Source organism: Melozone crissalis, unplaced genomic scaffold (genome assembly GCF_028551555.1).
Source record: "Melozone crissalis strain CALT ecotype California unplaced genomic scaffold, PUWL_Pcris_2 ptg000033l_1, whole genome shotgun sequence".
Taxonomy (NCBI): Eukaryota; Metazoa; Chordata; class Aves; order Passeriformes; family Passerellidae; genus Melozone; species Melozone crissalis.
In genome coordinates this window covers 12,228,400-12,255,774 of record NW_026535811.1, presented here as the reverse complement: position 1 = coordinate 12,255,774, position 27,375 = coordinate 12,228,400, and the positions used below count along the sequence as shown (strand labels likewise).

Sequence of the window (27,375 nt, the reverse complement as noted above, 5' to 3'; positions counted from 1 at the left end):
CACTTTGCATGTAAACCATTGTTCTTCCAGTAAACCTCTTTGGATTAATGTTTTACTAATGGAAACAACCTTCAGAAGACTTGATTTTCACTAACTCCTCGAGTGAGACCATTTCTGTTGTTGCCATTGGTCAAGATTCCTTTTTTCTGCTGGAATTTAACTTTACTTTCTCCATAGTTGCACTATAAATCTGTTCCTTGATTCAGTTCAAGGCATCTAGCTTTGATTTTTCTGAGTACTATCTTGTGCTGTATCCCACAGAAAATCTGTTTAGTAACATATTTTTAGAGCATTAATCCACAGGACCCTGAGAGAGAAGATGCATGAACTCAGCACCTAACACAAGAAGATTTCTAAAACTTTCTAAACATTAAAAACATCAACTTGTTTTATAGTTTATTTTGAACTGATTTAGACAGTAACTTCTCAGAGGTCTGAGAAAATGCTGCCTTTCTGTTAGATATCAAACTCCAAATAAAAACTAAATTAGAATATAGGCTATAATATAGAAAATTCATTTTAGATACATAGGTAACCAAGCCAAGTCCTGCCTAAGCTTTTCTTTAATTCACCAGACAGTTTGAATCTTCTGTGAACTGCATTTAAGCCAACAAACCAGTTCTGCAGGCAGGGAAGTATAATGAAGAACAAGAACCGGTAGAGCAGAAGATTGAGTAGGATACTAATTAGAGAAGAATTTCACTCATCTCAGACTCTCATGCACATTCCAGATGAAAAGTCTCTTCCAGTGGCACCAGCAGCTACAGTGCACAAAGCCACTGCAGTGTGTGACACTGATACACAGGTTAAGCGAGAGAATTTGAGGCAGATACTCAACCTCCCCCAAATTGTGATGCAGGCAAAGGCAGCACCCAAAGCCACAGCTTCTAATAAATATAATATAATATAATATAATATAATATAATATAATATAATATAATATAATATAATACAATACAAATCTCTGTTCTGCCTTGCTTGACTGGGTAAAAGGGAACAATATTGTGTTTAATCTCTTTCTCCCTGTTATCATTTTGGACCCCATTGAAGGTAATGATGGGGACTATGCAGCCGCAGGTTTTGTCCACTTTCAGCTACTGCAATAAAGAATGCTATTTATAGCCCCCTAGAGCAAAGGTATCTCCCTCTATCACACAGATGGGTGCTAACATATAGCTTTGCAAGAACAGCAGGATGATAATTAATGGAAGAAACATCCCTGCTACATATTGCTTTGTTGGTAATTTTGTCCAACCCCTTTCTTGCAGCACAGAAGCATTCAGTATATTGCAAGCAAATTCAGAATTGACTGAAAATAGGTTGAGATAAAGGTACCAAACACATCCCTTAGTTTTACTGAAGGATTGCTGCTTAGAGGGAATAATTGCTCCCTCTAATCAGTTTTGTTAGGTAAGTCTTGCAGAGCAGCACTCATTTAACAGAGACTGATTGCTTTTAGAAGTTGGAATATTCCTCATTATCATCGCCACAGATTAATGAACTGTGTCTCACTATCCAATTGATGTCAGTCATTTAGGTTCATTAGCAACAGGGCTTTAGCTCTGACTTGCATTAACAAGGCACAAACAAACTTCCATAAGGTCATGTTGGCAAGAAAGGAGAGAGAAAGCAAGCTATACTCCAGAAAATGTTCTACTTCTCTATTCCATCTTTTATTCTGTAGTGACAATCAACAGCCAGGTTGGAAATAAAAAAAAAAGAAAAAAAAAATTTAAAAGACCTGGTAATTTGAGACACTAAGTGGGTTTTAGTGGGAAAGTGCTCTAGGATTTCCTTGGAGCCTTCACTCCTCCAGGCTGAACAACCCCAACTCTGTCTGTCTCCATAGAAGAGGTGTTTTTTTTGAAGAGTCATGTACTGCTAAAGTGCTGGATACATCAAATATTAACCACTGTCCCTCTGTGAATGCTTACCTAAACAGTAAAGCAAAATGTTTTGGTTCTCTGCTTAACAAACCAACACAGGTAGAGCATATGGCTGATAAAACATGTTGTGAAAATAAAGGCCTAATTATAACTTCCAGCTCTGGAAGAAAATACACCAGTCTCAATATTGCAAAGCTGCCCTAACTTTGGTTTTTTTCCTTGTTGTAAAAACCAAGCTGTCAGGTACTTCAAATTACTTCTAAAAAGGCATATGGTACATGCACAGGAGTTTCAGCATACTTCTTAATAATTTAGGGTGACTTAAAACAGAAAGACTTCAAAGCTGTTGCTGCATTTGCAAACTCCTCTTAAGTTTTCCTCCCTTGTTTTCCTCCATTCTGTTCTGCATTCCACAGACTCCCTTGGATATTTTTGGGATAAAATGTTATTATATGACTGTGAAAAGGATATAAATGTTGCTCATATTCAACTTCAACTCGCTGTTTTATCCTGAATCTAAAAAAATAACATTCTATTCATAATTTTTTTAAACTTATTTTTACCCCCAGATATCTAACATTATCTAATTTTGGAACTTTGTACTTCAAACTATCTTTATAGTGTATCTCTATGCTAGGCTTTATGCACTGCAAATGGCTGTACCTTTCCATAATGAAATCTGCCATGTGTTTATATTCCAGCAGAGATAAAATAAGCATGATTGCACACATGAGGGGTCTGAAACTCCAGAACCTCCAGAATCTCCATTTGTGCTTTGTCACAGATTTATATTCATGGTTTTGAACGCCCTTTTAATGGGTTTGAGTCACTTAAAAGAAAATTAATGTTCTTCACCAGAATAAGAGCATCTATATTTTACTGAGCTATCATTGTTGGGGAAAGAAAAGTTTTCCCATGTTCAGGCATTATTTTTGTCTTAGGTCTGGTGACTCAAATGGCCATTCTGGTTTACAAGCCTGGCAGACAGTCAGAAGGAGGGCATAGGTCTACAGAAATGAAACCAGCAAGAGAATGTTAAATTCCAGCTATTTATAGTGAATCTCTATCCATACTAAGCACTGCAGAAATAGGAAAAAAGCTCTGAGCCAACTCCAGCCCCTGAGCAGTGCAGGTTCTGGGGCAGTGTATGTACCACATGGAGTAAATAACTCACCTTCCTGCCCACATCTGAAACCACTTTGGTATTTAACATGTGCAGGTATGTGGAGAGGTGAAGGACTGCACGTAATCACTTCACTCAGTGTTGGTGTTTTCCCATCACACACTCTTCATTTGCCTATCTGCAGGTGAGAGATAACAGCACCCAACTCACAGAGATGTTTTGGGAAAGAATTAATATGCATAGAGTGCTCTGAAGATAAAAAGAGTTACCCTGCATTTGTCTAAGACAACAAAAACCTTTGAAAGCCATGGTGGCTTCACAGAGGCATTTTCCTTTTCAGTAGTGTAGGAATTTGAGATTGTTGGTATTTTTATTGAGTGCATTTATGTAAATTCTGATGTTATGGTTTGCAAGGCTGAAGTTGAATCACAAACTGGTCACCAGATATTGGGCTCACATCCTCTACATTCAGAATTTGCTCTTCAAGGAAGCTCTGCACTCTAAATGTTGCTTTCCATAACACGTTTCCAATCTGAGTAAATGGCTTCAGTTTTAATACTTCAACCAATATGACAGCATTGAATAACAAAAATCAATTTCCTTGAGAGACATAATCAATGCTTAAAAATATTAAAACCCTCCACAGGTAGGAAATCCTATGAAATAACATAAATGGAAACAACTGTCTCATTATTTATTTCCAAAGTTCCCTGATAACTCAGTTAAAGGATATGAAAGTCCTTCTTTCCCCCCTCATATAGAGCTTTCTCACAAATAATATTTTCTCAATCATAAACTGTTATTACAATAAATTAAACTTTTTTTCCTCTAAAACCAACCAAGAAATCATATTCCTCAAGCTGAATACTTCCACTGTGATACAAGAGAATATATAAATAATAATGAAGGAAATATGTGTTTTCTAATATACCACTCTAGTCAAGAAGGAAAGAAAATCTATCTTGCAAAGGTCAATATTTTTTACTGGTTTATTAAGCTTCTGCTGAGTTGACAACTATAGCACTGAGCCTTATTTTTGTGCAAAGTTAAGACTTTCTTCTTCCATCCAGGCAATCACTCAAACCTTCTACTGAAAAGAAAACAGTTGTGCCGGTGCCTTTACCATAAACAAACAGATGAGAACTGGCTTTATTCCAAATAATTTTTCCCAGGATGCACATAATTATGACTACCTATTTTAGCTCCATTTTTCCCCTCCATCTTGTTCTATATAAAAAATCTTCCATGTTTGTCATTCATGGGCTGCTAGAAGATGTGGCTGCCAGGCCCTCTCCATAATTAGTATCTCTGTTCTTATTACTGGTAAAATCAACCCAAGGTTTCAACATTGTTGAATACCTCATTTGCCAGTGCCCTGTCAGTGTTTATTTATAGCGTTAGGAGAGTCAAACCACAGCTCCTGCTGCATTTAGGTATAACTGGAAGTGCTCTGCATTTCTTTATGCATAACGGCAGGATTTATTAAGGGAGGTAGCTAGAAACCAAGAATTGCTGCCACAGTCACTGAAAACTTCAGCTTCAGGATCTTTTCCATTAAAATCTGGTGTGTATACAGCATAAAACCAACAGTTCAATGGTCAGAAGTTACCTCCTGCTCCAGAATGTGGAGTAATGCTTCTTCCCAAGGCAGAAATTACATAGACATTTTCTTTGGAAACAAAAATTATAATTTTTGAGGTTTTTTTCAGTTTGTTGGGTTTTCTCCCCCAGTTTATTTCAGTGACCATACTCATACCATTGCCTCTCAGAGCCCTGCACAGGACCAGCTGAAGGGATGACACAGAAAAAGGGGAAGGAGCAATATGGGTTAGAAGTTTCTGAAACCATCTTCGAAATCAGAACATTCCCACAAGGGGTAATCCTCTGTGAAACTGCTTTCAAAACACACTGAAGAAGAGAAGTCTGCTTCAACTCACAGAAACCCTTAACTCAAAATTGAAAAAGAGTAGTAGCCAGTGTAAAAAATTCTAGCAGTCACAGTTCTGCTAAATCATAGTGGAACCTGTTGCCCAAGGCACTTCTGCAATGAGAAAAGGTAAGGTAGGAGAGCAACCCCTGCTAGGTGAGAAAAAGGAAGAGACAAGTGGGAAGAACCCAGCCAAACACAGCTCTCGGACTCCATTTCTGTCACCATGCATAATCTGTGTTTCTATCCAAAGCACCTCCCCAGCCAGGCAAAAACCAGCCCAGCTGTCCAACTGTTCCCACTGAGTCTAACACCACAGCAAGCTTGGAGATGCAATCCTTCCTTCACAATCCTCTTGACCCACTTCTAAAAGCTGGACATTTTCTATCCCTCAGGGATAGAGGGGTAGAGGGGATAAGAGCAGCAAGGTTCACTGAGGAGCTGCAGCAGCACCCTCCTGCCAGGGCTGAGCTCCTGGATTGATGTGGGGGGATTTTCACCTCTCTGCTTTCAAAGCATGGCTCTTCTGCAAAGAAAAAGGATGTTCCTTACTGTAAAAAAGCAGGTATGGTACAGCATTGCCAAGCCAAATTTATGTTGACTTCAGCTCTTTTGCTTCCACATCCCCTGAGGATGGATATCTGCATCTTGCAGAGCGTCCTTGTGCTGAAAGTTTGTGCAGATGTTGCAGCATTTCAGAGATCACTCAAATCTGCTGGAAACACTATATGGGGAAACTGTATTTTAGTATCTGCCTCAAACTCAGAAAGCAGAGGAAGCATCTTGGCTTTAATTCTGATTCCCTTTCCTTTAATGTTGATTTCCCTTCTTAATTTCCTCTCTGATACCTTTGACCTTTGATTGATCTCTAAGAATGAAATGATTCTGAAATTCTAAGCACTGCAAACTGCTGTAAATAGAAGCAGGCCAGACAGAATGGTGTTAAATGAACAAAAATGGCCAGTTTATTCACTGGAACAGTTATGCATTACACTGTAATTTTAATTGGAACATAAAGATGTAAGAATCAGTATATCAGCTTCTTTAAATTATTTTCTTCAGCAGTAGAGTGTTTTTCCCAACCATTTGACTGCATGATCATATTACACATGTACAAGCACAGACTTTATGAATCCCTCACAAGGTATTAATCTAGGATTGTCTACAAGGACAAGGAAAAGTTAACATGAGAATTACTTCAATTTTAAAAATAAATGATGCATTTTTGGAAACAAGAATTATTTAACTTTTTTTGCTTTTAGCATAAAGTAGCAACAAGAAGAGTTTCCAATATTCAGTCTTTAGGAAATGAACATATATACTTTTATATTCTTCACCACCTAGAAACACTTCATCATTTAACCCCAAGAAGGCAGGACAACATAATGTCAATTCAACATAGGAGTAGCTGAGTTATTACAGCAGTAAACATACAGTATACAAATTTGTGTTTGTCACAAACTCCACCAATGCTAAAACTCTTTTGAAAGGAACACAGCAATCTGTATGGTTCATTAAATACAGAACATCATGCAAATGGAAACATTCAATAGATTACAAAAATCACAAAACATCAGTTTTCTTTTTTTTTTTTAATTGTTTACAAAGGATCAAGTTAATTAACCCTTTAACAGTCAAACCACAGGGCTGAAAATCAATAGGGAAATAAGTAATAAAATGGACTTAATTTAACCACTGGCATAGCACACATAGCCATATCTGTGAACAGGAGAAATAATAATAAAATAAGCTAGATCACTCTTATTTCTTGTTCATAGCTGATAAAATACCAACTAGCTAGCAAGCCAGTCTACGTGAAACTTTTATCAAATTCTTCTCTTTATTGATTTTCCAAAATATTTTTGAAATCAAGCAACCACCTATTCAATAAAAACTCAGATTACTAACACCGAGAAAAAACATACACTCTTATCCACTCTGTTGCAGCAAATCATGATAATCTAAACAAATAGCTTTGTAGAAAGACACTTTTGAAATACAAGGCTCTATCACCCAGAGTCTGCCCACACGTTAACTCCAGTAATGAAATATTGGATTTTTCTTTTACCTTTTGTCACTTTGTCACTTGGGTGCCATTACATTTCGCAAAGGGGATTTTCAAGAACTCCACGGGAAACAGATTAAAAACCAATAAGGATTTAAACTGTGCACCTCCAAATAAAAGATACAGACTCTCTGTGATAGTTCTCTTGCCCTCCTAGCAAGAGGAATATGCATATCACACAAGAAATAAGAATTTTCTAGCTTAGTTATGGACATGGAGAAGCTACACGATGTTAACAATGTCATGCAAACATTTTCCATTGCATATTTTGATGTATTTGTGCCTGAAGGCGAAAGGCAATTGCTTTTTTATTTCTTTTCCACAGGATGCTTAATTACACTTAAAAAAAAAACGCTTAATGGTTAAAAAAGTCTGAATAGTATCTATCCCTTTCAGACTCACTGCACACACAGCAAAGGAAAACTGAAGAAGAAGTGATGACTGGAATTTTTAGGGAGGTAACTATAGCAATTATCATACTTCAAAGGTAAAACATCAGTCCCTGCCATTCTCAAACGAAGATTTCCGAGGAACAAAAGAAAGAAATTTACTGTAACTTCAGTGGATATGCATCTTCTGCCAAAGAAAGGAACAGACCTCAGAAAGGCTGATGTAATTTATACCTTATGATGATGATGGTCAGTCCAGCTGTAAGTGGAGCTGGCAGCAAAGCTACTGACTTTGGCAATGCAGGATGAACCTTAAGGTTGGTACCAAAATTAGGGCCTGGACTCTGGGTGTCATTCCCAGTGGGATAAGGACTGGATCAGATTTTACTGACAGCTTACTTAAGTAATTCCAACATAATTATGGTGAGCAGCCTTCATAGGTGAGGTCATATTTCATGAGTGAGGTTATATTTCATAACATAATCTCCTTTATGTACACACATTAATATGGTAAATGGCTTAAACAACTTTGTCATTGTTTTTAAAATAAAAAACAAACTGAAAATCCACTTGGCATTAAAACTTGCAGCGTTAATTACAGTTTCATTCTACAAACTCTGCTGTATAGCTATGATTACATTAATTTACTGTGAAAAATGTGGATAGAGAAAGCACAGAGATGCCAACCTGTCAATCAGATCAATCAGAAAGAATATCACTACTGCCCCCATTTAGAAGGCAGAAAATCCTATACAATTAGCATGAAAAACAGTTATGTCCTCTTTCTTTTAAACCTCCATATATGTTCTGACTGATAGAAAATATATTTTTCCATACTATTACATTTTACAATTTATTTTTCATATTTTTCTCTTTTTATATTTGTTTTTTTTTTTCTATTTCTTTCCTTTTCTTCTTTTCCTCACACGTTTCCTATAAACTGGATTTCCACAAGCAGATCATTTCACTGAACCAGGAATAGTTTTTCACTACATCAGAAAATAAAACCCAAACCAAAATGCTCCTGTTTTGACCTAAATGACCCTATTTTGAGTAGGCTATTTCAAATCCAAAGAAATTTCAAGGCCATCACAGAGAACAAAAGCTGTGTTTCAGACACAAAAGTCAGAGCAGGATTTGAATTGCCTCCTTACTGAGCAGAACACATAGCTGTGTTTCTAAGTATACTCAACCATTACAAATATATCTATAATTTTTTCTTAATCCTTAAAAATCAGAATAGATATCAACACGATGTAAACTAATTTTAAATGGGCAAAATTTTGCAACCCTTAAAAAACCCCAGGCTTTTGTTTCTGGTTTTGTCTGCATGTAAATATTCCCCACAAAATCTCAAAGTTTTATATTATCAATCAATATATAACAAAGAAGAGGTTTTCATCTTAAGTTCAAGGTATGTATTTTATTTTATTTTATTTTATACTGGTTAACTGACAAAAGTTGTCCCAGGGACCTACAGAGTTTTGTAACTTACAATGCAATAACTACAACCATTTGTACATCAAAGTTGATTTGTTTCTAGTTCTCTCACATTTCCAACAATTACATTTTATTACATATAAAAAATGCAAATTGAAAACTTAGGAATTAAAAATTTAAAACTTAAGAGAATAAAAACATTTATTTCTATAAAACAGGGCCACAACTTCTATACCACTGGATGTTCTTTCATAACTCTTGATCCACATGGACATGCGTATGTTTATGTTTCTAAACTTTTTTGATACTTTTTTTTCCCCAATAAAGTTGTATCTATATAGAAAGGAAACGTATTTCACTGAACTACTGCTTAACTAAAGTTTAGGAAAATGCCTTTGATTTGGATAAGAAAATAGGAAAAACTATTCCAAGTGCAGTCAGTGGTAACTGCATTCAAAGTGCTATGCAAACTCCTTCTCCTATTAACAATATACAGTAGCTGTCTTTGTTGGACACAGATATTCTTACACCAGTCAGACGAGGTCAGGAATCTGGAGATGCTTTTTGAAAGCTGAATTTGCCTCAGACAAAACACTGTGGGGATTTTTTTAAAAAATCAAAATAGCAGCTAAACTCAGTGTCAGACACCATGATGGAGCTGAACAAGTTTCACTTGACCTTTCTATGACAAGACAACAGGCAGTTTAATTATGATACTGAATAGTGATGTAAAGGTATATGAGAAGAATCACGTGAACCCCATGGAAACCAAAGTCACAACACTGCCAAGTGTTATCTGTTTGATCTGATCAGGACTGGGTATCAGTTTGTTCCTATTTTCTCTGAGTGTTTTGTTACTACAGCTCAGCTGCTTTGCCAAGGTTACACGACAGACGTTGTTGATGACATAAAATATTTCTATTTACAGCACCTTTGTTCTTGGTACTATGGTAATAATGATTTGTTAGGCACACTGAGTGGTCACCGATTCTTTCCTCTGCTGATGTTTTCTGTATTGTAACATTTGGTAAGCACTGTTACTAAAAAATCTGACTTCATTTTCTCAGATTCAGGCAGAATTTGAAAGAATTGTTCCAGCCACACCTGCAGCAAATTATTTTTCCCCAGCTGCCCCGTACCTTAGGCTGTACTGTGTTTCCCACTTGTCGGTCAAACATGTGCTGCAGAGAAGGAATAAAGACATGTGGAAATATCCAAGCCTCTCTTCTGTAAATAAATTAAGGCCACCTAACAAAACAAGGAGCCTGCTAGTTACCAACAAGTAGGCAGCACTGCAGACTTGTTTCTCCAGCTGATGACCGGATGGGAAACCCACAGATGCTGAGCCCTCTGTTTAGCCACTTCCCTTGCTGCCAAGTACTGTGCAAAATAAATTCTTCTATCCTTGATTTTGTTCTGAAACTCACTGCTTTTAAGAAAAAAAACCAGGCTTACTCAGCTTTTGCAGGAAAGAATCTTTAACTAGGAACACTGTGCACTGTTGCGATAGAGTCTGCGTAGTGTTGATCACCTGAGTATTTGTCATAAACTGACATGAGCTAAGGTTCTGTGTCTGTTGATTTTTGGCAAGGAAAAAATGCACTACAGTAAAGTCCTGCTGACTTTGATCCACACCATCAACCCTACCTGCATGAGCTCTTTCTCCAGAGAATACTTCACACAAAATGCACACGACTTCCCCACTCAAACTAGCCTTTCCTGGTAAGGCCTCGAGCTAGGATCCTGAATATGGGAGTGGGAGGAAAGAATGTTCTCAATTAGCACACAGCATTTTACTTATTTTAGATTTTCTTTCTCAGATACCAAATAGAAAATAATCCCAAAAAACAGCACCAATTCATGATGCGAGAAGCATTACAATGCAAGCAAACAACTGAAAACAAATCAGTACATTATCCTTTCATCTCCTTCTTAGGCTTAATAATTATCTTTCAGTGAAGAGCTAGAACAAAACCAGAAGCTAGTGTAATAGGAATTAAAAAAAACAAGTGCATAAACAATATCAGTGCAGCAGCAAAATATACAGTCATTGTTAACATTCCAATTCAACCCATTTCCAACATTTTTGTGCAATAAAAATTTGCCATATGCTGGCCAATGCAACAAGCCTTTTTTTAATATTAACACAGTCATTCTTCACTGAAGCTATTTCTGCTTGGATTTAAAAAATAAAATTAGTTAAATACAACTCTCACCAAAAAAAAAAAAGGACTGTATTTTATAAACACAAAATTCTGGTGCAAATAAAGTAAGAAATAAATATCACACCCTTGAAGACAAAAAGAAATTTGAACTGGTTCCTATGGCTGAACTTAGAGGATGTGAGGGTAGGATTTTTGTAACATATTTTTTTAACATTGGCTTAAGTCTCTCATCATTTCAGAGGTAAAGCCAAGCAGCTGGGAGGAACATTTTTTTTGTTGAGATGTTAAATTTCACTACACTTCAGTTGTGATAGCACAGTTTGAGTACAATCAGAGGAACCATAAAAAGTCTTCTTGATAGGTTGGGCTCTGTGCTTTGTGTTCTTCTTCTCAACCTTCCCTCAGTTGCCAGAGCAGGGGATATGAATCCAGACTTGCCAATGCAGCAACAAGGCAGGATTGTCCACCCACTTGCTGGGAACAGCCCCAACCTTTGTTGCATGAGCTCCACTCTGTTTGCATTCTCTCTTACGTTGCATATGAAGATTAGGGGTAAGGAGGAGGCTTAGAGAGACAGTTGAGAGGGGCACACTGAGAGCTGGAATGTGGCTGCTCTTCTGGAAGAGCATTAGGACTGAAAATTAAAAAGAAAAGAGAAAAAGTGCTTAAAATACAAGGCAAAATTTTACAAGCATGTAAATAGTACAGGGCTGGAAATGAACTTTAAAGGGGGTGAAGCCTCATCTCTAAATCCATATCCTCAGACATACAGTATACATACAGAAAACTCTCAGTGCACAGCAAGTCAGTGAGACCTGGATGCTTTTGTGAGGTGGACCAGATATCCCACTTCACAATTCCTGAACACAATTGCTGTTTGCATGCTGGGATGACAAAGACTGTGCGGAGAAAAAAATGCATCTGTGAAATGGGAGAGCAAATCTGAAGGACAAGATGCAGGTGCCATCTTTACGTGAGTATTGAAGATTTTCTATATGCAGCTGATTCACTTTTTGAAATGAAGGACAGTGCCAGGCTGGAAATCAGGTTTCATAGCTCTGTGAAAATGTAATGCCTCCTGAATTTGACCTATTTACTTGTTCATTTGTACAAATACAGTGTAGCCTTCTTCATCAGGCCCCTTAACCATTACACGTTATGTAATTTACACTCCCGAAGTGTGGGGATTTCTTATCTTTTGTTAACTTCGGGCTTTTGTACTGCTCAAATCCTTTTCATTCTGTCATATATTCCTGTCATTTGACTGTTGTTCGTGTACAACTTGTCTGATAACAGCATTCACCTGTTACTTCACCTGTCTAGAGTGCATTTATAGCACTCACTGGCACTGGCATAGTGCAGAGAGGTCTGAACCAGCTTACAGCGGCTGGAGTAGCAGCAAAGAAAAGGGGCAGCTAACACAAACACACCCCACTTCTTGGTGCAGAGCTGTAGAAAAACAAGATACCAAAACAAAATGCAAAAAAAATTCATTTATAAAGAGAAGGAAAAGGGAAAAAAAAGGAGAAAAATACCAAAACCCCCAGCTCTTTAATAGGTCTGGGAAGACTTTTTCCCCCTAATGCTTAAAATGTTCTACAGTGTTGAAGTTATTCCAAGCTCAGCACTGTGATGTATGATAAAGCACCATCATAATTTATGTCTCTGTCTTCAAGAGAATTTGCCTTCTCTGTTTTCCTCCTTTAGAAACTGCGCTTTTACATATTATCTCTGTAGCACAGACTATTGGAGTTCTGGCTGAAGGAATGCAATTAGCCTGTTGCTGGAAATGAATCAATTTGAAATGCCAGAGGTGTTTGGAAAAATGCTACTGGAAATGCCAGCAGTACTGAAAATGTCTTTGGTTTCCACACACAGCATTTACTTAAGGAAACAAAGAGATGACATTGTGTTTGACTGAAGAAAGAAAGAAGTGTGCACCACCACCGTTAAGTAACTTGATGGCAATGTCCACATTTTCAAATCAGAAAATCTGAGAGGCTTTAACCCCAAATACACAATTCTACAGGAGCTACAGTCCTTGCACCTCTGGCTTTTTGAAGATCATAAAATTGCATGTTTTAAGTTAGATCCTGTTTCCCAGTAATGCTCCTGAAGATGAGTTTCCTGATAGGAAAATGGGGGGTGAGAGAGGGTTAGAGGGTTATAGAAGCTCAGGATCTCACAAGCTTTGTTTTATGCTCAGCTGTCTAACAGTTCAGTCCCAAAGTGTGAAGTGTTATGGGCTATGTAGAAGAAGTAATTGTTTCCCTGGCTATATCCATCCTATCCTTTTGGCATATTCTGCCACATGCAGATGCAGATACAGCATCCACAGAGAGATCTCATTAAGATCTTTATCTGCTCCACACCAATGACTGTGTCAGAAGTGACTGCAGATTGACCCAAAAGCTCTGTATTTACTCTCAAACTTATCCACTCATCCACAGCCTGGCTTCAGCATCTCCTAAGTTTTCAAGATAGGCTTAGAATAAGCACTAGTCTTAATTCCTTCAGAGACAGAAAACTGAATTAGAATCTTAACATCCCATTTGGGGAGGACAAACAAGGAGGTGATTACACAACCCTACAAAGACTGGCTTACTCTTCGCCCTTGCTGCCTTGTTTCTTTTTAAACAGGACTCCTGTAATTGCCAGAGAGGAACAGAAACTCAGCACACACATTCCTTGCTCGTTAGCAGAGATGTGTTTGCCTTTTGGGGCTTCCTTCCTAACTTTAAAATAAGCAACAAAAGATGCTCATGCTCTGAGGGAGAGGACTGGTGAGGAAATGGCTGTAGCTGCAACTAGTTATGTACAGCATCAGTGGCCTGAAAGAACCTCCTTGAGACACACAAGATTCTCCTCTACACAAATAAAAATAACCATAATAACTTTATGGCATGACCTTCAGTACAAAGCCAGCCATGAGTGTAAAAGCTGTACTACAGACTATCCCAGGCTATGCTCAGATTAGCAATTCTAAGCACTGTGCTTGGAGTTATATTAATTTTCTTTTCCTGGTAATTCTGCATTGCTTCTTACTTTGAAATACAAGCACACTTTGTGCACAGAAGAAATAGAAAAGTTTGTCTCGCTTTTCAATCAATAATAAATATTAAGGGCACTAGGAAGAGAAAAAAAATGTCAAGGCTAGCAGGCACCTTTATAGCAGCATACATAACCACATCACCTGCAGCTCAAATAGATTCAATCTTTTTCTAAAACTCTGCTGTTATACCTTCCTCTCTTCAGAAACACAATTCATCCAGTTCATTAATGCAGATTTGCTGTAGCAGTACATAAACTAAAAATACATGAGAATCAGCAAGTGACACATGGTATTCAATGTGCTTTTTATGGCAGTAGAGGTGCTGGTGGCAGCAGGTCCTGGAGCTGAGCTATCAGACACACCGGCAGTCACAGACAGCAGAGGATGGCAGGGCAGATTAATAACACAAAGCAAGACAGAGACATGGAAGAACTTGAGTTTTTGACTATAAACAGAGAATAAGGAAGAATATTGTTACATTAACCCAATGGGGTATGTGTAGTTTTAAAAACATCTGGTTTTTACAGACTTTTTTTGAACATCTCTTTAAATGCTGGTATTATTTGGAGATGTATTCATTCAATTGATGAATAAAGTCTGAATTATTTTTGTGTTAGTATTATTGTCTGGCTTTATGCAGCTCCTTTATTTTATTTCCCTGGCACTCCAAATACTAATCATGTATTTCTAAAATTAACTGGAAAATGATGTGCAAAGCCCTTCAGTGTTTGTAAGTGCTCTGCTCTGGCTTAGAGATGCCATTCACATGCAACATTGTCTGGCATTGATTGTAACTGTAACAAATCAGCAAAGGAAAATAGAAACAGACCAATGATATTTTCAGAATGCAGAAATTTTGCATGTGTTAAGTCACATATTTTACTCTTTAAAAAATTTATTTCTTACTTTAGATAATTAATATAAGAATTATTTTAATATTTATTTATAATATATTATAGTAATAATATAACTATATTAATGTTTATTATATATAAATAAAAGCATTATTTCATATTAAAAGGCAATATTAATTTCATTTGAGGTACTGGGGAGCTGTGGTTTGTTTTTTTTATTAATAGATAATTTGGGCCAAGAGTTTTGGCCTCTGATAATGAAAATGAGGTCTTCAGTGCATTCAACAGAAACCTGAATACAATCCAAACATGGGCATGCTCTTTTTATTATTGGAAAATGACAATATTTTAGTCTTGTCCAATACAGTCCATCAGACAGGTAGTTACAGGTGCTGAGAAGGGGGAACAGCACCCAGTAATTGTCATGGCAGGCCTGGATTTGGGTGCTTGCCCCACATCCCCAGACCTAGAAACTGAGGTGATGCATGGAAGGCAGAGTGAGACTTTTGGGCACTGCTGCATCAATTTAATTTAAAAAAATCTCTTAAGAAAAGTTCTCACAGATCCTCCAATCAAGTTTCAATTGAAACATGCAGATTCAAGCAAAAAGACCAATGTAAAGCTAAAATTAATTGACTAGATCTGCCCTGGAGTCTCATTTGGCTTGAAACTGCCTTGCTTATCTAGTGAGATTTACCAAAGCCTGTGTGCTGGAATTACAATTACTAAAGATGCCAGAGTTATAAAGTTCCAGTTAAAAACCACAGTATAGCTAATGAAGGAGGGAAAGCTCTCTGTGCATCTCCCTGTGCTATGGTCAGGTGCATTAACTGGTTTGAACACCATTAGACATTGCAGGATGTGGAAAACATCTGTGTGAAGCACAAGCTTTAACCAGCTCTTGTTTAGTCCTGGCTGAAATGCCACTCAGAGGTCACATTATATTGCAAGAATTGTGTTGGAGACTTTAAAAAACAAGCACAGCTTTCTCTCAAAATGGGTGACTTCAAGGACAGTCAGAGGACAAGGAATGGTGGGACAAGCTCCTGGCTTCCTTTTCTGCTGCATTTAGAAAATCCAAACCTCAGTAAGTCTAATTGGTCCTTAAATGCCCTCAAATTTTATTCCAGATTCCAATTACTTTATATAAACAACTCAATTTATGTCATCATGCTGACTTGCATTAAATCTGTTGTTATGCTTCACTGCTTTACAGAGCTGGGCAGGTAATGTGGCAGAGGCAAGCAAGGCAGCAGTGTGAATCTATCAAAATCAATGTTTTTGTGAATCTATCAAAATCAGTGTTGTTTTGACTTCACCAGACAAGTACAAATCTAGTGGTAAAAAAAAAATAGTCACCTGAAAGTCAGTTTTTCAGCAAAGTGTGTAAGGTGTGTGCTGTTTGTAAGATGACTGATCTGAAGTTTTTCAAATATTAACCATATTTTAAATTATCAGAACAAGGTAATGTTTGCAGATTTTTGAGAAGATAATTTGAAATTACAGAAGGAATTCTTGATTTCCATGTAGAGAGGGATGGTATTTGAGCATATTCATCACTAGGAGAGTAGCTCTGGAAGGAACTTTAATTAAATTAAATAGGGTTAAAATTGTTGATGTTAACCTTCCATGTGTACAAAAGCACCTATTGCTAATCTCAAATTGCTCTAACATCTAAAATACAGCAGCATCACTTTACTGGCATATTACGGATTTTAAATGTAACTTGTAATTTTTTTCAGTGAGCTGTAGAACTCCAAACTGCAAATCAGTAAATTATTCTTTCCAGTTATAATGAGTTTACACCAACTTCTCAGTAAAATTTTCATATTGCTCTTACATAGTAAAGAAGATAACAGTACTTCCACTTTGTAGGCAATAAAAGAGAGGCACTAACTTGGTCACTGCAGTTCAGGCAAAGGCCTAAAAACAATGTAAACTATTTCAAATGAGTGCAGAGACATAAGTGAATACTAGCACAGAATGTGCCATGAACAGATAAAATCATTATAATGTCCTTCTGCTTTGCTTAGGTTTGGGGTTGTGCCTTGATTAACCCAGCCATCCCAGAAGCATGATGTGGCCTTTGCACCACCTATGAACAAGGACACCAGAAGTTTATTTTTAAAAATAAGATTAAAAAGTGATTGCCTTAGGTCTGGGTTTCCAAGTCAGGGAGAACTTAGAAGTGTCTGCTAAAATCTCACAAATGCCTTTGAAATCCCACCTTACAAAAGAGAAGTCTGAAATTAAAAGTCGCCCATTTAAGTAAATCTTTCTAGCAACAAAATAAATTCATTACTACTTTGGATTCATCGAGAAACTGCATCAAAATATCAAATGAGGGCTGCAAGATCCAGCTTGGCATTTTTTCCATATTTTTACAGGGAAGCAAGTGCACGAATGCTGTGACTCATGTTGGTGCTGTCACTGCAGAAATTACCACTGTTCCTCAAGCTGTTAAAGGTTTGCTGTTAGAGACAAAGTGAAGAGCTTTTGTCTGAGGAGGAGGAGGAGGAGGAGGAGGGGGGTGGCAGGCATGCATGCAGCTCTGTGCAAAGAGAGGAGAGTTAGTGGAGTTTACCTGACAGTCTGGCAATCTGGCCCCCTGGCTAGTTGTGAGCCGTGTGGCGGTATGGAGGCAGCAGGCTGCTGACAATCTACAAGAAACTGATAAATTAGACATATATACAGAGAGATTACAGAGCAAGGGTTAGTAACAGCACTACACAGGCTAGGCATCTCAGGGAGAGATTTAGTGAGGAATGCGCTCTTGGTGCCTTATCTGACAGAAACACCTTTTTTCTGATAGCAGTGACATTGGCTGTTGCATTTTTCTCCTTTTCAGAAGGAGCACTGGAAACATTTTTGTTTGTTTTCCCTTAGCACTGACAAATTTTTGTTTAAGCAGACAGCAGTAATGGGCTGTATTCAGGATCTGGGTTTAAACCTTGTACTTCTCATTCTACTGCTCATCATCTTGTTTTGCTCACATCTAACATGAAAAGCGTCAATAAAGCTACTCAAAATTTATCCAAAAAACTAACATCCATATAAAAACAATTATGTCATCTCATTACAACACACAAGAAAGAGCTGTAAGAAAGTCTTTTCAATTTCTGAACAATGCTTGTGAGGTTGGGATTTTTGGTAGGAAAAAGGGAGAACTTGATAAAGTCAGTTTCACTGCTTTGTCTCAATTATTTTATCAATTCCCTGTCAAAGAAGTTTCCACATTAATCACTTGTAAAGCTGCATTATGGTTCCTTATTTATTAAACAACAGTAAAATAATCCTTCATTGCTATGCTTTCCTGTGACATTCAAAATATGAAGACAGCTTTAGACTGGAAAATACTTGTGGGGCTTCATGGAAGTAGTTGAACAAGGCAACCCTGCTTTCTAAGTCAGTAGTGTTTACTGAGATTTCCAGATCTCAAGATTTGCTCTTTTTCCCTGCAGCATCATTCTGGCCTTTCATTCCACTGACTGTGTGATTCAGATTGTCACACATCAGGATCTTTTCAAACATCAGAATCTATAGGTGAAATTCTGAGCCTATGAAAAATTACTGGAGATTATTTTTTGTTTCCAGTACGACTTGCAGACCTATCATCCTTCCTGCCTGCTTCAACCTGATTCTCAACCTGTTTGAAGGAACAGGGTTATTTTCCCCTAAACCTTAAGAAAAGGGAACTCCACATACCTGGAAAGAATTTGATTTTTTTTTTCAGTGGGTTGCCACTTAAAGCTCAGTGCCAATATTCATTTCTCTTTACAATGTAGATGTGTTTCAAAACTCCTTTCTATTCTTTGCCTCAATCAATGGAAGAACACATAAGTAATTTGCTGTCAAGAGTGTTGAGTTGACATCAGGTGCTGCAGAGCAACACATCTTCATAGCACACTGAGCATCATATCCACTGTTATAACATTTCCCTTCCATACCAGCCCACGGGGCCTCTCCCTAGCTCCTATGAAGATCTGTGCTGACCTCCAGTGGGTAAGAAGCAAGTGTACCCAAATCACTGGTTTCTTCCTGCTTCAGCACAGAGAAGAAGAGTTTGGAGCTATTTTCTAGAAAAATAACTGCAGAGTTTGTGCTGGCACCAGAAATGGAGTAAGAAAGAATACTCTGGCACTCTTATTTACCAAAACTGTCACTATAGTCCTCACTGCATCTTTTAGCAGAGGAGTGCAAGAGTTAGCGATGTATTTGAGTCATGAATTTGTCATTTGTCATTTCAGCACAAAGCTCAATTAAAATAAGAGGTGTCTGAGAAACAGACAGATCAGGCTATCTCCAGACAGAAAATGATGGCCAAAAAAATTAATGCTTTATTCTAAATAAAACAGTTTGCAGAAGTCCAAAGTAAAGTCATGCCTGACAGGGTATACAAGGTCATCAGTGAGGAAAGAAATACAGAATAGAATGCTGTGTGATGAAAAGGTGCAGAAAGGTTTCACTAATACAGAAGAAATTGTTCTGACAGGCTTTCCCAGAACAACAAAAATGCCTGATTTATGATCCTGTTCTAGTATCTCAAACATGGTGCAAATATTTTATGATGCATCTTGATCTGCTGCATTTGGCAGAATGCTTGAATAGTGAGCCAGGTTCTGGGAGGATTATGCAAGCTGGATAATAATATTTCAGTGAGCATACTCCCTTGACTTTGTGTGAAACACTTTTCTAGCTGGTGTCAGCAAAGCTCTTGCAGTCTGGCTCACGTTCACATCAGGACCAGATCTAGTGATCCACATGTCTTAAGATGACTGAATTGTCCTCCCACATCCTCCAGGAGTGAAGTTTCTGAGGATTATGCTAGGAAAGAGCTAAGCAGAATGCATATGGCTTACATAGACACATTTCAAATTCAAAGGAGCTTCTTATCTACTTATGTCCAAGGAGCTGTGCGAGAGCTAACTTTATTCCTTCTATATTTAATCCTTTTAAGTATTTTGGAGGATTTATAACACCCTTCTCTAATGTCATGACAATCATAAAATGACTTCTTTCTACTAAGGAATTCCTGCCTGTATTAAGGAAATGTTTGTTTCTTTCTGAAATACTCTGAAGGTTAAAACTCTCAAAAAAGTCTTGACTAATTCTAATGTCACATGCCATAAAGACAAGGTAAGAAAGACATGTTCGTTTTTACTGAAAAAAAGCAAAAATGTATTTTTAAATCACATTGGAAGAACTCTGTTACTTGTACTTTTCAAATATCAGGGCCTGTCAGTCAAGCTACAGAGTGAAAGGACAGTCTGTCATTGATGTAGAATGTACTTGGGGTACAAACACAGATTATACTCTTTGCTGTGTCTTCTGACACTCCAAGGAAATCATCAATAAAGCTGTTAAATACAGACTATCTTATTTCCCCATCATCTTCACTTGCTGTTAGGAAATAAACCACTTTGGGGCAGGAAATAGTTGGCTGATCTCAATTTTACAATTCCATGAACCTATAACAAAGAAATTAATTTTAGTGCTCATTTCAACCAGAGATGGCAAAGAGCAGCTGTTGTATACAGAAATTCACATGCCAGTTTTCATTGAATTTAGCAGGACTTGTGACACTATCCAGCAATACCTACCACTGGCTCTATTGGAAATGTGAGCTTTGACTTGTGCTATATGTCAGTCCTGTTCCAATTTTTCAGTTCCTGACATTTTAGCCACTTGCACAAAGATGATGTAAAGGGCTCAGAGATTTCCCCTCTCACAGATTAGCCACTGCTGATTTTCCTTTGGAACCTAATGCCCAGTCCTAATTAGGCTAATCAGTTCCTGATGTAAGAGCATTTTAAAAAAACCACCAGGCTCAGAGAAACTACATCTGCTCACATGAGCACTGAATGTGCTGCTATAAATTATCTGCTGAGAGCAAACCTCACCAAGAATAGAATATTTTCCTGTGCTTCCCTTTGGCTCAGCCACAAAAACAACACATTTCCCTGGTGTCACAAGATGTGCTCTGCCCTCCAGTCTGTGAACTGGGTGACTCTAACCAACACAGGTCTGCTTTATTGGGTTATTTGTGTCTGAGATGGGTTTGCCTTCTGTTGACATCAGCAATGTCCTCAGTGAAAAATCTACATGCAAGCATTTCCAGTCCCACCTGCTCAGGACCCAGCACACTGCAATGAACATTTCAGCACTTTTTGACTCTCAGTAAATTCCTAATCTCTACAGTGCTCTCAAACAGCAAGACTACTCAGAATCCCAAGATAAGCAAAAAAGACTTGTAACTGCAGTTTGTTCAGTTTATCAATGAAATTTTTTTCCTCTTTTATCTGAAAGGGCAAAATTGAGAGCCAAACAGCAAACCAATCAACAGGTACTGTTACATATTTTGCATTTCTCATATGAAAACATTGGGAAAAATCTGTTCTTGATAAATGAAAATCTGTCAATAAATGTTTATGACCAAATGTGAGACTGAAACTTTTTTAGTCTGTTAAAACAAACCTTTCCTAGCATCCCATTGATCACTTCAGGCCAACAGAAACTCTTTCTTTCCTAGGTAAAAGTTTTCAGCCTATCTGACTTTGTGTTAGGCTACCCAATGTCAATTGAACTTGTTTCACCAAGTCTGAGGAATTTGATAACGTCTATGAAGCTGTTATTGAAAATCTACTTGCCAAGAGAAGCTGTCTCCACTAATACGGTCACAAATTGTTTTCATCCCTGAAATGTCAATTTAATGGGAAAGAATGAAGGGGTAATAGCATGAGTTGAAAGTACTGGGCAAAGAACAGATCAGCTGCCTTCTAGTTGTGCAGATGTAAAAACATGTCACATCACAAAGCAAGACCTACAAAGACAATAAATCAATCCTCTCTGCTCAAAGGTGAGAAACAAGGAAAATTTCCAAACCAAAAGACAAATGTGAGATGTCAAGAAGAATGGGGCAGAGGGTACTAAGATGCTTGCCCTCTTTGCTAAGATTTGTAGAGATGCTTTCAAGGTACCATCTGACAGGATGAGAAAAGTCCTCAAACTGTTAATATACAGGAGTGACAAGGACATGAGTTTATACCATTATTTGACAGCTGTTTTCACTTATAATTTATCTTCAGCTTTTCTAATGAATGCCAAGAGAACTTTGAACTTCCTCATGGCCAAGAGGAACTTTAAGAGGCAATAGCTATCGCAAAGAATAAGAGAGACCTTTAAGAGGTAATAGTTATCACAAAGAACAGCTGGTGAGAGGACAGCTGTGACTTACCTTCAGAAAAAGCCACAAACAATGGCACAGGTCAAAGATTAGAAGAGTCTCTCCCTTCTCCTGCTCCCAGGGTCAGTTTGAGTCTGTAAATAACAGTTCCCTCTGCCCTACACACAGCCCCAGCAGATCAGTCTGTCAGCTGAAAACTGGACACAGCTCCATGTTTCTGCAGGAGGTAGAGGGCTCTGCTGGAGCAGCTCCATCTGGAGCCTGGCTGGCCTAACTAACTCCAGCATGCTCAGGCCAGGATTGACTCAGCTTGTCCTGTGAGCCAAAGGAGCAGAGCAGGAGGACTGGCCCTTGTGCAGGACCATTCTACCACTCCATGAGCGCCAGTCCCACCCTGGCACTGCTGCACACTGGCAGCCAAATCAAGTTCACCAGGTGCTGCTTAGCTCCTGCACACTTTCCAGCACCCACATTATGTGTGATTTCCCACTGTCTCAATTCTACCTCAGTTCCATTAAACTGAATAATGGATCACTGCTTGGAGATAGAGAAATGTGTCAACCAAGTGTCTTTTCCAGATTTCTTCATGGTAAAGATAATCTACTATGAAATTCCTGTGTTGAGAGTGCAAGTACACAGGTAACCCACATCCTAAGCTTGCTATTCAGGAAACCTAATAGCTTAGATTACTTTTAATTGGAGAAGTTGCAACAACAATTAATTCTCCCACTACTTATTTCTTAGTCTTCTTAAAAACTATTTGAAGAATAGGAGATGTGAGCAGGCTGCTGAATTCCCATTAACTATCAATATCTATACATTGCCTTAAGATGCAGTAGGATGCATCTAAAATCCTCATCTCCTGTCATCTCCCCATGCTCATCTTCTTCTTCTTGCAAAATGTCCCACTGTTTCTACAATCACAAGCTCCTGACACAGGCCCTCCTTCTGCTCCTCCTCTGAGTACTTCAGGACAATGTCAGGCAGAGTTAACCTATCAGAGGCTTGCTATTAAATACTCTCAAGAGTAAGAGCAGGTAGGGAGTTTAACTGCTATTTTCTTTAGGGAAATGCTGTCTATCTTGGTGATTTCCTCAGGCAGACTCCTGGAGCATCACTAACCACTTCAGGCCCTGCCTGGCACACAGCACAGACAGCTCTGGTTTAGTAGGTCACTGATTCAGGGGCTTTCCAGAACATGTCAGGTTCCTTGGCTATGTCCTAGTGAGTTCTTTCATCTACACAGCAGCTATGCTACATGGAGTGCTTTTACCCTCAATTTCCTTATTCTGCTTGACTTGATCTGTATTTCCTTTTTAGACCTGAATTATCCAAAATCCAGAGAGCTGTTTCCCCATCAGTTCACTTGTTTCAGTGGTAATGTGCCTGCTAGCTCAAAGTATAATGACAAAGCCATATCCCAGCCTTGCCTTTTCCTGTAGCTCATATAAAGAATAGCTTTTAATAAAGAAATAATAGCTCATTGTTGTTAACAAAATTAGCGAAATGCATTTGTCTCCAGTTACAGGCTCAGAACATTAAGAGGTTCCTTGTCAGCTCTGTAGCCTTTTTCACACTTTCTATATCACGACGTGCTTGTGTTATTTCTCAAATGGTTTCTGTGAATGCTTTAAATAATTCCTCATTAAATCTACTGAGAAGCTAAATAATGGGTTAGTAAAACAGCAGAAATGGAAATGGCATAAGCTGAAAAATATATCCTCAGTTCCTTTCTTTCATATACAGTTCATAAAAAGCACATTTAGAAAGGTCTGATGATTCATGAAATACTAAAAGACACACACATTTTAAACATTTCAAAAGAGGAAAAGAAAGGTCTTAAAATTACATAGGTCATCACATTTCAATCTTGTTGTTTACCATGGAAACATAAGGATACCTTTCAGGTCACAAAATCATCCAGAGCAAAAATACTTGCACTATTATATGGACAAAGAAGGGCCTGATGCAAAGTTTGGAGTCAGTGGGAACAGTAACTTTAGTAGGCTTTGGAAGAAACAACATAAGTTACAATTATAAGGTTTGTACACCTCTAAAAAATGCAGACAGGGAGATACTTACAATCTAGGACACTAGTCTGGTTTAAAGAATTGCTGCGAGCTTCCTCCAAACACCACAACATCCTAAGGAACTGCTCTACTGCAGAGCTAAAATGTCAGCATGTCTCATTTAAACAGACCCACTTCCCTTTTGCCTAATTTATGAGGCAAAAGGCACAATATTGAATATTCCTGTGTATTTGATGGCAAAATTCAGCAAGTCATGAAACCACTTCAAACCTTGTCATAAAAGAAGACAGAGATGGATGACTTTTGTCATCAACATTATAAGGATATTTCAATCTCTGTTTTAGTTAATTGATAGGACTGGATTCCAAAACCTAAAATTTTCAGAGAAAGCAACAAATATGTGGTAAAATGCCTTAAAGATTTGATGTGTCATCTGTGTACTTGTTTAGCTAGATAAAAAAAACCAAACAAACAGAAGTCTAAATAAGACTTCACTGGAGAACTTCAACAAATGATGCTGATGTAAACCATTCCATCCAGCAATGATGTCATAGCTTAGATAGAGAGAGAAATGTCAATAACCTTTTAATGAAAATATACAGCAGTAAGGCATGGATTTCACTGCAGTCTTTTTTTATTATTATTATTTAATGTCTCATCAAACAAATTAGGGCTTCTATGAAAAGCAGATTTTATTTCAGGATTGCTTTCTTTATACAGTGAAAAAACAGAAATAAAAAATAAACTAAACTTGTAGAACTGCAGTGAATTCATGCCATAATAGCTAAATCATATTGAAGTAGCTAAATTATATTGATCAGCATGAAATGTATGGGTTTGGTCTCATCAGTGGCAACTGGAAAGCTAAATGCAAGAGAGGAAAAGCACAGAGTGAAAAGGTCCTGTTCACAGTGGCACCAAGAGGTAAAAGTACATTTAGCCAGCTGAATTCTTCATCAGATACAGCCAACCAATGTCCTTGGCAAGGACACTGTTCCTCAAATTCAAAATGGCCTCCACAGGGACAACACACCATGCTTGGAGTGCCATAAATATGCACTGCTCATTAAGCTGAGCTAAATGAGCATTATCAGATGCAGGACATGGCCCTGAGAGCAGGAAGATATATACATGGATCTGTATATATGCACTGACACTGCTCATCAAACAATGAACACACACAGACACAAATATGGCATGTTTACAGAACCCACAGAAAATAGAACAATGCAGAACAAAAAAAGTGAACACAGATAAGAAGTAAATAATGATTGAATTATCCCTTTTATGAAGAGCATCATATTCAGGTTTAAAAAAAAACCCCTTACACGTGACTTTTTAAAAAATCTACTAAAAACACATAAAATCCATTTTTCATGAAGAACAGAGACAGATTAAACCAATATTGCATGAGTCTCACAATAGCCAGTGGCATGTCTGATTGCACAAGCTCAGAGACATCTTGCAGATACAGGATCATCATCAACACAAGTACATTCCCAGCAGATAAAAATACAACATACTTTCTTAGGAGAATCATCCATGGATCTCTAATAAAGCAAAGGGCAATTTGTACCCTGACTAAATTCATGTTACCAGAATAAAGCTGTGAGTTCTTTAAAAAAATAATAATTCTGAAGAACTTCCATGCTTTGGATAGCTTGGATGAAGGAAATCAAACTTTCCTGAGAGAACAATTCAGAACAGACCAGCCTGACTAGTTAAATATTATATGGCTGCATATTTAATATAATAGTAGTGGCTTGGTTAACCACCTGTCCTGCTTTTCAAGAATAAACTCTTTCACTTAATGTACAGAAAAATCCACATTGTTAAGAGCTCAGTATAAAATTACCTGACTTAAAATCAGCACAGAAAGGAGTATCTAGATCCTAACCATGTTGATTTTCCTCTTCATCAGTTTACAAAATTCATTCCCAAAAAAGAAATAAGAAATATTTAAAACTTCTCACTGTGTGACCTGAGGATCACACAGATCTACAAAGCACCCCCCTGGCAAAATTCATTTCTGAGCTGACAGTGTTCCTCAAAGGACTTCCTCCACAACCATTTATAAAAGAAGCTGTGCTTTCTGTGTGCAAATTTCTGACAGTCCTGCTGTTTCAAAATTGAGACATGCATAAAAAAGCAAAGTAGAGATATTGGAGCAATGCCTACAGCAGCAAGGCTTAGAAATCTGTGAGGCACTTTCGTTGGTACTTCAGCTCAAAAGCAAAGCTGAAACTGGTTTTGGTAAAAGACTCCTAAACAAACAAAAAAATGTGCACAGCTAAAGACCATGAATGTAAACCCTTTTCATCACACAAGGAAAGGACACAAACCTGCTATCAGAAATGTATTTCCCTGACTTTACACAGGCACACCTCTCCAAACAGCCTCCTCTGCAGAGAGGTGTCAGCCTGAAAATCTCTGCTCATTTTCCCAATCCCTGCATCCAAATGGGGAGGGAAAGGGAGCTTCTACTCACAACACACCATCTCTTCACACTACTTAAACAAGATAAAGCAAGAAGGAGGGACAAAACCAACAATCTTGCCCCACGTGCCAAGTTCCACTTTAAGGTTATTTAAAGAAAAATACAGAAGGAACATAAGCTTCTGATTACACAAAGAATGGTCGTTTATAGAATACTTTGGAAAGTCAAATCTAAAACACTGTACTTTAAAAAAGCTCAAAATCCAGAAAGAACAAATATTTTAAAATAGCAGGAGAGTGTATTCCTCATCCCTTGAGCCAAGAGGGGTTACTCAACACCTCACATGGCAAATCAAAAGCCCTTAATTCCCTATCAGAGAAGACCCTCTGATCCTTGTTGTGTTAAATATTTTTTGTGCTACATCAAACAGATCAATGCACTCCCAGGTTTCTTACCTATTCTTCACATTTTAAACCACACTCAGTGTAAAGGGAAGCAGCAAAGACAACTTTTCAGCAGTTTCCCTTGAGCTCCAGCTTAAAGATTTTATTATAAGACTTCCTAGGACCTCAACATTTGGGTCATTGAGATTTTTTTATTTTCATTTTCCTTGTTAGCTTTAAAAAATACTTTCCACCGACAGATGCTGTAAGTTAGTTCTTGGTGACACTCTAGGAATTGCCTTGGGGATAGAGTATTACAAATGAAGTTACATTTTATGGTAAGAATGCAAACCAACAAACAAGAGCTAGTTATTTGTATCAAATTGTGATTCATATTTGATTTGCTGTAAGTGTAGAGCTACATCAGAAATTAATCTTGGA

General features: G+C 37.8%; 1 protein-coding gene across 5 annotated transcripts in view; it reads right to left on the bottom strand.

Annotated features, from left to right (window-relative positions):
* Nucleotides 1-9,115: 9,115 nt before the first annotated feature.
* BICD1 (BICD cargo adaptor 1) overlaps nt 9,116-27,375 on the bottom strand; it is a 167,841-nt gene continuing 149,581 nt past the window's right edge. Inside the window, exons 9-10 of one of the 5 annotated variants that reach the window (XM_054281842.1) lie at nt 17,486-17,563; nt 9,116-11,629 (exon numbers count right to left, since the gene is read on the bottom strand). In XM_054281842.1, the coding sequence (XP_054137817.1) occupies nt 11,542-11,629; nt 17,486-17,563 (166 nt within the window). In that variant the 3' untranslated portion in view covers nt 9,116-11,541. Of the gene's footprint in view, nt 11,630-17,485; nt 17,572-27,375 lie in introns of all 5 variants that reach the window. The other 4 variants (XM_054281837.1, XM_054281838.1, XM_054281841.1 and 1 more) reach the window with 4 other exon arrangements.